Genomic DNA, 10939 nt, shown 5'->3' on the forward strand with positions numbered 1-10939 from the left:
CATGATGAAGCCCCGCCCCCTGCTTCCGGCCACCCCGCTTCCGGCCCTCATTCAGCCAGGAGGAGGCAGGAGAAGAGGGAGGGTAAGTTGCTTCCTCCCTGCCTCTCCCCACCCCTGCCTGCCTGGGGCCAGGGAGGGTCTTCGCGGGCCTTGCAGGTCCACTGCCGGGCCCCTCATGGGGCTTGGCAGTGGAGCTGCAAGGCCAGCGGTGGCAGCCACGACCGTTGGGGGCGGGGTGTGTGGCCTTATGACACATTTCCGGTGATGTCAGGGGGTGTGGCCTTATGACACACTTCCGGTGATATCAGGGGGTGTGGCATATGCTAATGAGTTATGCTAATGAGTTCCCCTAGCTCTTTTTCTACGAAATGACTTCTGGAGACACCCAATCAATAGTTAATGGCATGCGGCTGAGTTCTTGCTTGAAAATCACTTTGTACTCCAATGTGCTCAAATTACAAATTCTCCTCTTCCACAGCTGATGTCACATGAATGATAATCACACATTCAGACAGGCAGCAAGAGAAGCTGGAAGGCCACTTGCAGGGCAATCCTAACACGAGTGAACTCTAAGTCCATTTAAATCAACGGGCTTAGAAGGTTTAAGTCCGCTTAGGATTGTACTGCTGAGCCTCCTGCACGACCGTAACAAATTTTTATAAGGAGGAAATGTTTTCCAATTTGGTTATGCTAATTTAGGCAGGAAGTATTTCTTACAGCCCGTGCAGAAGGAATAGTCCTGCATGTCCCTCTCCATAACATTTAGTGATGCCAAATGCATGGTGGGAACTTTTCCAAAGTGCAAGATTCTCCTGTTCAATTCTTAGCTTGTTAGTCGCAGGTATCTGGAGTCTCTCAGCATAATGATGTTCAGGCTACGCAGTTTGCCTTATGAAATGTTATGGAGGAGGAGATGGTTGCCATTGAGGGCAGTGACGCTAACAGTGACAGCCAAGCAAGTACATAATTTTACAAAATTATGCATGGTAAAAAGAAGATAGAGAAAGAAGTACTTTTTCCCCTTTTCTCACAATACAAGAACTCATGGGCACTCAATTAAATTAATGAGCAGTAGGCTTAGAACAGATAAAATGAAGTAATTAACATGTGGAATTCACTGCTGCAGGAAGTGAGGCAGCTACAAGCATAGGCAGGTTCAAGAGGGGACTGGATACACATATGGAGCAGAGGTCCATCAATGGCTATTGGCCACAAGGGATAGATGGACCACTTTGTATGGGGCAGTGATGCTCTGTATTCTTGGTTCCTGGAGGGCAACAGTGGGAGGGCTTCTGGGCCCGCTGGTGGACCCCCTGATGATACCTGGGTTTTGGCCACTGTGTGACATAGAGTGTTGGATTGGATGGGCCACTGGTCTGATCCAACATGGGCTCTCATGTTCTTATGCACAGTGATGCTCTTGCATTATCAAGTGTCTACCATGCACCACCAATTATGGCTGGTCCCATCTACCATACTGTGACCTTTTTTATTTTGCTGCTCGGATTAGTTAAACTGATTCCAAGGGGGATGGATTACTTTAGTCTCTCTGTCTCTCTCTCTGTTTCTCTCTCTCTCTCTCTCTCTCTGAGCTTCTTCCCATACTCTGCATGCAAATCCTGCCCAGAGCCTCCCAGCCATTTCTCATTGGTTGTAGCCAAGTCAGTAGGCATAGACACTGGCACTTCTTGCTGAGGAAGACAAAAGGGAACAATCTGTACAATAGAAGTCCCATATTCTGAAGTGTCCATCAATACATATCCATTCACCAGATGATTTTGCCCAAGTACTTTTCAAGGCCAGTGTCAAATAGCGGAAGGGAGGGAGGGAGGGCAGATGCACATTTCCTGCAAAGGAAGTATATGCATTTTTAGTTTATTTTTTTGTAGCAGCATTTTCAATACCTCCTTTCTAACCACACTCACTCACTTCAGGCAGTCTCCCCCAGGACCAATACATGTGGGCTTCAGATCCAAGAGGCATTTCAGGATTTTTGATTTCCAGTTCAGAGTCACTTTTGGGGGCTGACTGACAACTTGAAGAAAGGCTTGAAATAAGGAGATAAAATAAAATAAAGATCCTTTTACTAACTGAAGTAGTAGAGAAGCCTATTGACCTAAGCATGGTAAAAGTCGCCATAATAAGCAAGGAATAAGCAAGCCATAATAAGCAAGGAAGGAAGGACACACATACTGGTGGTGCCAAGGGACACCCTGATCTTCATACAGCAAGCCAGTCAGGAAGAGAATCCAGCTCTGCCAGTCTTCTTAACGAGGCTTAGTATGCTGCAAAAAGGACATCTAGAGAGCAATCCTGTGCAGGTCTACTGAGAAGTAAGCCCCATTTCATTCAATGGGGCTTACTCTTGGACAGTTTTCTTTGGGTTGCAGCTCTAGACCTTGCTGATCTCAGATCTTGCATCATCCGTGACTGGGCTACACAGCACAGGGCTGACCTAACAACATTCAAGAAGCACCATGAAGTGCTCCCAGGAGAAGCTCTGTGCTTCTCCTCACAATAAACTGCCACCTCTAGATTGGCTGAAGCCTGAAGTGGTCAGGCTGAAAGACATTTTCCACCACCTTGTGTCACTCAGAACTAGGATTTGGGGGAAAGCCAAGAATCATCAGGTGAGAGGAAAAGGGTGCTCACCTATCCAAGCTTCCTTCCCAGGTAACTTTCCGGACCTGAAGATGATTAGGGGTAAAGACTGGATTTCCCACCGCAGGCCACACTAATTCAAAGACCTTGTGGTAGCCAGAATCCAAATGCCCTGAGATATTCTAATATTTTCTTTTGAAGAAAGCCATCTCATGTTATACAAGCCCCCTCTGTTTTCAAAAGCGATTTCCAATAAGGCATAGGTAGTTGGTGGGAGTAGATTAAGGGCAGACAAAAGGACATTGTTTTTTACACAATGAGAGACTCAATTGTGAAATTTGCTGCCAGAGGATGCAGCGATGGCCACAGGCATTTTGTTGTTCAGTCGCACAGTCGAGTCTGACTCTTCGCGACCCCATGGACCACATCGTGCCAGGCCACAGGCATAGATGGCTTAAAAGGGGGATTAGACATACTCATGGAGAATAGGTTTATCAGCGGCTACTAGTGATCGAAGATAAAGGGAACCTCCATATTCACAGGCAAGAAATCTCTGGATACCAGTGCCAGAAGGCAATATCAGGGGAGGGCCTCAGCTGCTATATCCTGCTGTTGGCCCTCCAGTGGAACTGTTTGGCCACTGGTCTGATCTCACAGGGCTCTTCTTCTGATCTTCTTTTGCTATTCAAGAAACAACCCCCCCCCCAAATAAAAATGCTTGGCCATGAAGAAGTCATTGCACAATCCCACAGTTCCTTAGGTCCTGGCCTAAGTCCTCCAGCTCCTGTTGCAAGTAGTCTTCATACAATGTTCTCTCATTTCCCAAATACTACCAAATTCTATGATTATTCTGCTTCTCCTAGCTCAAGATCACCCCTGCCCTTGATGCTCAGTGAGATTTATTTATTTAATATGTCACCTTTCTCTCCAGTGGGGACCCAAAGTGGCTTACATCATTCTCCTCTCCTCCATTTTATCCTCACAACAACCCTGTGAGGTAGGTTGGGCTGAGGTGAGACTGGCCCAAGGTCGCCCAGCAAGCTTCCATGGCGTGAGTGGGGATTCAAACCTGGGTTTTACCTCTGCGTGGGAGGCAGCTCTCCATCAGAAAAGGGATGGGCTTCCTTTGGTTGCAAAGTCTCAGCTTCTTCACTTTGAACATCAGTGAATGAGTAGTACATTGAACTGCAGATTTAAAAAAACAAACAAACCAAATAGTACATTGGCATTGTTAGCTGCATCAGATCTTAATGAAAAGCAGTGTCGATACGGTTCTCTATTTATACAGCAGGGCCATATTAGGAAGAATTCAGGCACCGAAATCCTCTACAAGTCCAGCCTTAACAGGTTCTCACTAGCTACATGCCAGGCCCCCTATGGAAAGTGAAGATCTCCTCAAGTCAACAGGGCAGAGAAGGAATACAGTCCTTCAGGTTATCTTTGGACAACAAGTGACCATCACATGTATGCATATGCAAGCAGGCAAATTCTTGCCCACAACTGCCACCCCCACCTTCTCTTCCAGCTGAGGAAAAGCTAGCAAAACAGAGGGAAGTCTGTGGATAAGTGGTAGAGCATCTGCTTTGCATGAAAGACAAAAAGATATTGGATTTACACCCCACCCTTCACTTGGCGTCTCAGAGCGGCTTACATTCTCCTTTCCCTTCCCCTCCCCACAACAGACACCCTGTGAGGTAGGTGGGGCTGAAAGAGCTCGTTTGTGGACTGCCCTTGAGAGAAGAGCTCTTAACTCTTCCGAGAACTGTGACTGACCCAAGATCACTCCAGCAGTTGGAGATGGAGGAGTGGGGGACCAAACCCAGTTATCCCAGATTAGAGTCCATGCTGTTAACCACTAACAAGGATCAAACTCTCTGGGAAAGGTTTAGGTGGTAGGTTGGTGGAGGAAAAGATCTCTACTTGAGATGGGGGAGCAGTTTCTTGTCAAGAGATAATTATGACCAGAGTTCCCAAAACTTGGGGAGAGGCACCAACAACTATGCTGCAAATATGGTGCCTCTATCTCAAAAAACAGCCCCCCCCCAAGAGCCCCTGATATCCCTGGATCAATCCTTCATTATAGCTTATGAGGACCATTTTTTGTACAGCCCTATTATGCTTTTCAGTATGATTTGTAAGCTGCCTTGAGTCACAGAGAAAAGTGGGATATAAATGTTTGAATAAATAAGTAATTCGTCAGGTTGGTAACATGTAAGCAACTTCCTGCTTGTTATGTTAGGCAGGGTTCTGACTGTGATTGTTGCACTTCTGTTATACTTGACCTGTAATGCTGGTTGTCATATTTCACGGGGGGGGGGGGGTGCATTGACAGGACCCCCCCCCCCCCCCCCCCCCAGTGCTGGTATGCTTTCTAAGGCCCAGCACAGGGTGATGATCCGAGGCCAGACATACACATGTAGGCCTTTTGCATACATTTAAATGACCAAGACCAAGCCATTTCCATTCTGACTTGGCAATACTGAATTAGAAAGACCAGTAGTCCAAAACTACCGAAGGCAGTCTGACGTGGCGATATGGAATATTTGTGAAAGGTGGTAAGAGCAGTTATTTTACACACTTTTGGCACTAATGCAGGTTTGGGGTTACTCACTTGGAAGCCAACAGTTTCCGCTTCTCCTCCAGAGACATCTCACTTTCAGTTTCCTCTTGCTCTTCTGAAGTGGAGTCCGCCTGTGACTCCCTCCTCCTGGCCTTCCTCTTACGCCTTCTTTTCTTACGCAGGGTTGTGTCAGACCAGGAGGCATCAGCGTTTCCATACAAGCTGGAAGCCTCCCTAGAAGACCTGGTTGCCGGATCCGAGTTTTTCTCCGAAGGGATGGGAGATGTGCACAAGGAGATGGGGATGCTCTCCTGGAACACAAGAACAAATTTTGCCAAACATCTGATCCAAATTTAGAGTTAGCTTAAACTAGAAACCAAGCAAATCTATTCCGACACTTTGGCATCGAGGGAAGCCAAATTCCATGAATTAAATGCTAACAGAATTACACACATTAGACGCTAATTTTTTGCATTTGGCATCATATGGGAGCATAGTCCAAGAAATGGGTCACTTCAGGACTAGCCCTTGATGTTTACCGAAATCAGCTAATACACTTAGCTTGCTAAAGCACAACAGAGAAATATTTTTCCCCTGAAGAACTTACATTTCAAATAAACAGAGCTCTGGATAACCAACTCATCATTTCTTGATGAAAGTTTATGGCCAATGTTGTGTGCTACTCCATTTACTAGTAATCTGCTTTATGGCAACAATTACTACAGCTTTGCAGCACTGATGCCAGAGGGAAGCCAAAAAGGCCCAAGCCAGACCACAGCAGGGCCAGAAACCAAGCAGTTCCCAGGCTTTATCAACCTGACGATCACCACTCTGACTAAAAATGCTAAAAGACCACTACCCTGACCCCTCCCTACCTCTCTTGCAGGCTTGTGCCATTAACTGGACAGTCCCTTTTCAAAGTACCCATGGCAAACCATGAACACTCTTTGAAAGTTTCTGTCCTCAACACAATACAGTGAATCTCTTATCAGCAATATTTTGAAAGCAAGCTTTAAAAAATTATTTATACTGTCTACTAGGACCAGGTCTCAGAGGGTAGCCAATACTACAGGGCCACAACTCAGAACACCCTGACCGAAGTTGCTAACCAATGTTGCCTCTTGACTGGAAGGGACTTTGTGCTAGAGACATCAAGAAGGTTCCTTACTGATTAATAACTTCTAGCCAAAGGCCATCTAAACAAAGGTATAAAGGGGCTTGGAAAAGCTTTCAGAGCTACTCACAGAAACAGAACAAAAAATCTGAACTTGTGTTATTTAACTGAAAACTGCCACTGGTTATTGTTGTCTGTGCATGCAGAGTGGCTTCTCTTTACTCCTATGATGAAATCCTTTGAACTGGAAAACAGAGTGAAAAATCAATTTGGCGTCATACTGGAAGTGACCGATGACTTCATTAGGACTTTGTCTCCCTGGTGCCACTCAACACTTCGTGTTCTTAAGGTTGAGCTATCAGTTCCCAGAAACTAATCAGCAAATTATCTGCCTAGTGTGCTGAGTGGATCTAGTTTGGTGTAGTGGTTAAGTGTGTGGACTCTAACCTGGGAGGACCAGGTTTGATGCCCCACTCCTCCACTTGCAGCTGCTGGATGATCTTGGGCAAGCCACAGTTCTGTCAGAGCTGTCCTTGAAAGGGCAATTCTTGAAAGAGCTCTCTCAGCCCTACCTACCTCACACATTCAGAGACTCCAAGTGAAGGGCGGGGTATAAATCCAATCTCTTCTTCTTCTTCAAAAAGGTTATAGATAACCTGGTTCAAGGACTTAAGGGAAGTTTATGAAGAACTATGCTTTTGTACCTCACAGTCAGACCACGAAACAAAACCCACCTTTTGTTCCTCTGACTTTTCAACAAAGAAAGCTTCTCCATTATCACCCAGCTTCATATGCAGGTCAACTGGCTCCCCGTTGATTTCTATGTCAACCTAGAGTGAGGTTAATTTTAAGCCACACCACCAATAGAAAAGTTAGCACAAAGAGCAGGCTGTATTCACACCAATTTATAACATGTGACTTGACCATTAAAAAAGGTAAAGGTTTCCCTTGCTTGAAAGCTAGTCGAATCTGACTCTAGGGGACAGTGCTCATCTCTGTTTCCAAGTTGAAGAGCCAGCATTGTCTGAAGATGTTTCCGTGGTCATGTGGCCAGCATGACTAAATGCCGAGGCGCATGGAAGGCTGTTACCTTCCCACCGAAGTGGTACCTATTTATCTACTTGCAATTTCTTGCTTTCAAACTGCTAGGTTGGCAGGAGCTGGGGCCAGAGATGGGAGCTCACTCCGTCACGCGGCACTAGGGTCTCAAACTGCCAAACTACAGACCTTCCAGTCTGCAGCTCAGCATCTTAACCTCTGAGCCACCACGGTGCCGACTTTATCATTACCAACCACTTTTATACAAATCAGAGTACGCATTTATATTACAGAGTAGGGTGTCACCATCTTAGATTTGGATTAAGGTTTGATATCAAATCCCTGGTCATCACTTGAAGGCCATGTGCCCATCGATACAATTTTTTTAACATTCCTATACATAGACCTTGGGCACATCAATTTGGGTGCTATGGGCCTGTTCACTAACTGAACATCTTCTTGTACTGGTGGAAAGTTCATCCCTTAGTGGAATGGAATTGTATGGAATCTACTCAGTAAATGTGTGCATTCGGCTCTATTGGAGTAAAAAAAATAGCTGGAAAATACCTTATCGGTATTTATCAGCTATTCTTTCAGCTGCACTGGGGGGGGGGGGGGTGTATTTTCAGTTTTTTTATTGAGCATAGAGAATCCTGAATAATCCTGAAAAAATTCAGGATTATCCGGGAAAACAGAATAGCCACAGCTAAATGGTGCTTAAAGAGAGTGCACTCCCTTTAAACGCCATTCCACATGAAGCTGCAACTTCATGAATGCATTTAAAGGGACTGCAACACCTTTAAATGCCCTCAGCTCCATTATAGCCTATGGGGACTATTATATTCAATTATCCCCATAGGCTCTAATGGTCCCATAGGGTATAATAGAGCCGGGGGGGGGGGGGGGTGGGTTTTTTAAAAGCGGGTAAAAACCTGAATCCGAATACCATACTGATATTGGAATTTGAGGGTTTTTTGGGAATCACAATTTTTTTGGGGGGGTCCAATAGATCAGAATACAAAAAATCCTGATTTTTTTTTGTGTGTGTGCACACCCCTACTGCTCAGTGTTTCCAAGGGCGCAAATAACCTCCATTTTACCACGATAACAAGATGGTGTGGATGGCCATTCAACATGTGCTTAGTAGCCTGTAGCCTGCATCCTGCCACACAAAGTTATTAGGGTTGCCAAACTCCAGGTGCAATTACATCTGTTCTCCACATTAGAGATCAGTTTTCCCTAAAGAAAATGGCAGCTTCAGAGGTCGTATCACATGAGGAGGTAGCTGAACTCCTTCCCCTCCTGCAAGCACTGCCCCCAGATCTTCAGGAATTTCCCAAGCCAGAGTTAAGCAACCCTAGTTGTGATTAAGTAGCAAAAGGCCACAGAAATTAATGGAACTTCCAAATTAATTTGTTTAGGTGGTAGAAGAGTCATTTGCTAGTTACATACAGGGTAACAAGAGACTACTGCACATACCCACCCAAAGCACAGGATGGCTTATATCGGAGATCACTCACCACTTTCTCAGTTGAACGCAGGACACGGAGCTTCCCAAAGCGTACATGAAAAGGTGAACACAATAAAGAGCCATCTGGTTGCCTCACCACAATGACATCAATGCAGCCTGTCAGGGTGGCCGGATTCAGGCCCTTGTATAGCTCCTTCACAGTGCCAAGAACGGTCTCAGCAAGCTGGCCTACGTAGTTCATTGTCTGATTCTAAAAGAAAAATGGAAAAAAGAAACAGCCTCAAGTTAAAAGAAGCTTCCAGAAGTTCATGTTAGGGACTTGAAAATAATTGGTTACCTTGTACCTCCAAGAAGCAGATGGCACTGTATTATTTTCTGACTATTTAGTTCAACACTCTGTATACTATGCTACTATGTGGTGCCGCTCAGACACAAATCTGAACACCAAGCCTGTCTGGAGAATGTTCCAAGAATTTATGTGCTTTGATATGGCTGGTTGACATTTCGTGGTGGTTTATAACTTTTAAGCAAATATTAATTTAGGAGAGAGTGTGGTGGACCGTTATCCAGCTTTAATATAACCAGGTTGATCAAGGATATCTACTACAGGTGAACCATGGTGGGAATTAACATACAAGGAGGTTACTGTTTCACAGAATCATAGAATCACAGAGTTGGAAGGGACCACACAGGCTATCTAGTCCAACCTCCTGCTCAGTGCAGGATAAGCCTAGAGCATCCCTGACAAGTGTTTGTCCAGGTCATACCCAAATTCAGACTTCAATATGTTCTGCAGCTCAATGACCAGAGATGGAGCACAACAGGGAAAGGCAGAAGGCCAGGTTTGCAGAATTAATCCTCTGCATCAGCAAGTTATCATCCTATATTCCAGGGACAGGGGCCAATGCATCAAACCCTCTAAAGGGTTCAGTCCCCAATCACACACTGCCCATCATAGTTCACTAGATGAGCTCACAAGCCTTAGATGCTCTGTTAGAGAAATCCCCAATATGGCCATTCACCAACACGTTTCCTAGAGCCACCCTCTTCCCCAAAGCAAAAAAACCCCAGTCCTTGCTTCCTTCTATATCTTCGGGCTCCCTTAGACAGAAATCAGGAGGCATCACATTTTTGTCTGCAGAGAGCACTCACAGAAACAGTTGCCTCTATTACAGGAATCTTGTTGTGAATCTCCCAACATTTTGTAGAAACTTCCAACATTTTGCATTAGACCCAGTCCCCATGGCAGTCATTTTGTCATGGTACCTACTATTCATTCTCAAAATTCCAACAGTGCCTATAGGTTCAACGAAGTTGGAGATTTCTGCCTTAGACTATGAAGCTCCTGACTGAAGTGCTATAGTCCCTGATACAGTGTTGACGATTTCTTTTTAGAACTATGTCGTGTAGAAATTAAAACTCTACCAGTGGGGATCCACAATACTCAACTGGGGATCCTATCCCCCCACATCACCTCCTCTGCCAGTGAGCCTGGCAGGGTTCCAGTTCCCCTAGTACCTTCAGCACCACCAGCCAGTTGGGTGAGGTTCCCAGTCCCCCATTGCCAATACTGGATCTGCCACAACTCTCCCCCCTCCATTACCTCTGGCATTGGTAAGTCTAATTCTCCATCGCCACTGAAACCGGATTCACTAACTCTTGCCTTCGCATCATCACCTCCAGCTCCAACAAGCCTACCACGGCTCCTGGCCTCACTGCCAGGCCTGCTGCAGCTCCTGCCCCACACACCATTGCCTTCACCACCCATGATCCCACAACAGCTCCCAGCCTCAGCTGTTGGGTTTGCCATGGCTGCCAGGCATAGCACAGCTTCCTGCCTTCCCACTGACACCAGAGAAGGTAGGTTTGTTACCTATGCATGTGCAGGCAACAAATTTGTGTGTGGGGGGGTTTAAACCCCAATGTACTTCCAAATGTTTTCAAAGCCCCCCCCCCCCCCCCCCCCGGCTATCTGTTTTCAGCCAGTGTGGGCCCAATCCACAGATCCACATATTTGCAGATTGGACCATGCTTGGCCATTAGAATATAAGATACAGATAACCATTTAGCAAGTAATACAGATTAGACCACGCTTGACCATTAGAATATAAGATACAGATAACCATTTAGCAAGTGATAATTTATCATGACATCC

The 10939-nt window shown here is 45.6% G+C and overlaps 1 protein-coding gene across 1 annotated transcript in view; it reads right to left on the reverse strand.

The window, feature by feature from the left end:
- Window positions 1–9025, reverse strand: part of LPIN3 (lipin 3) — a 42266-nt gene extending 33241 nt beyond the window's left edge. The window contains exons 1-5 of the mRNA XM_015410338.1: window positions 8834–9025; window positions 7010–7105; window positions 5213–5472; window positions 3682–3786; window positions 1930–2047 (exon numbers count right to left, since the gene is read on the reverse strand). Of these exons, the coding sequence (XP_015265824.1) occupies window positions 1930–2047; window positions 3682–3786; window positions 5213–5472; window positions 7010–7105; window positions 8834–9025 (771 nt within the window). The remainder of the gene's footprint in view (window positions 1–1929; window positions 2048–3681; window positions 3787–5212; window positions 5473–7009; window positions 7106–8833) is intronic.
- Window positions 9026–10939: the final 1914 nt, after the last annotated feature.

This window comes from Gekko japonicus, unplaced genomic scaffold (genome assembly GCF_001447785.1).
Source record: "Gekko japonicus isolate JY-2015 unplaced genomic scaffold, Gekko_japonicus_V1.1 scaffold200, whole genome shotgun sequence".
Classification (NCBI taxonomy): domain Eukaryota; kingdom Metazoa; phylum Chordata; class Lepidosauria; order Squamata; family Gekkonidae; genus Gekko; species Gekko japonicus.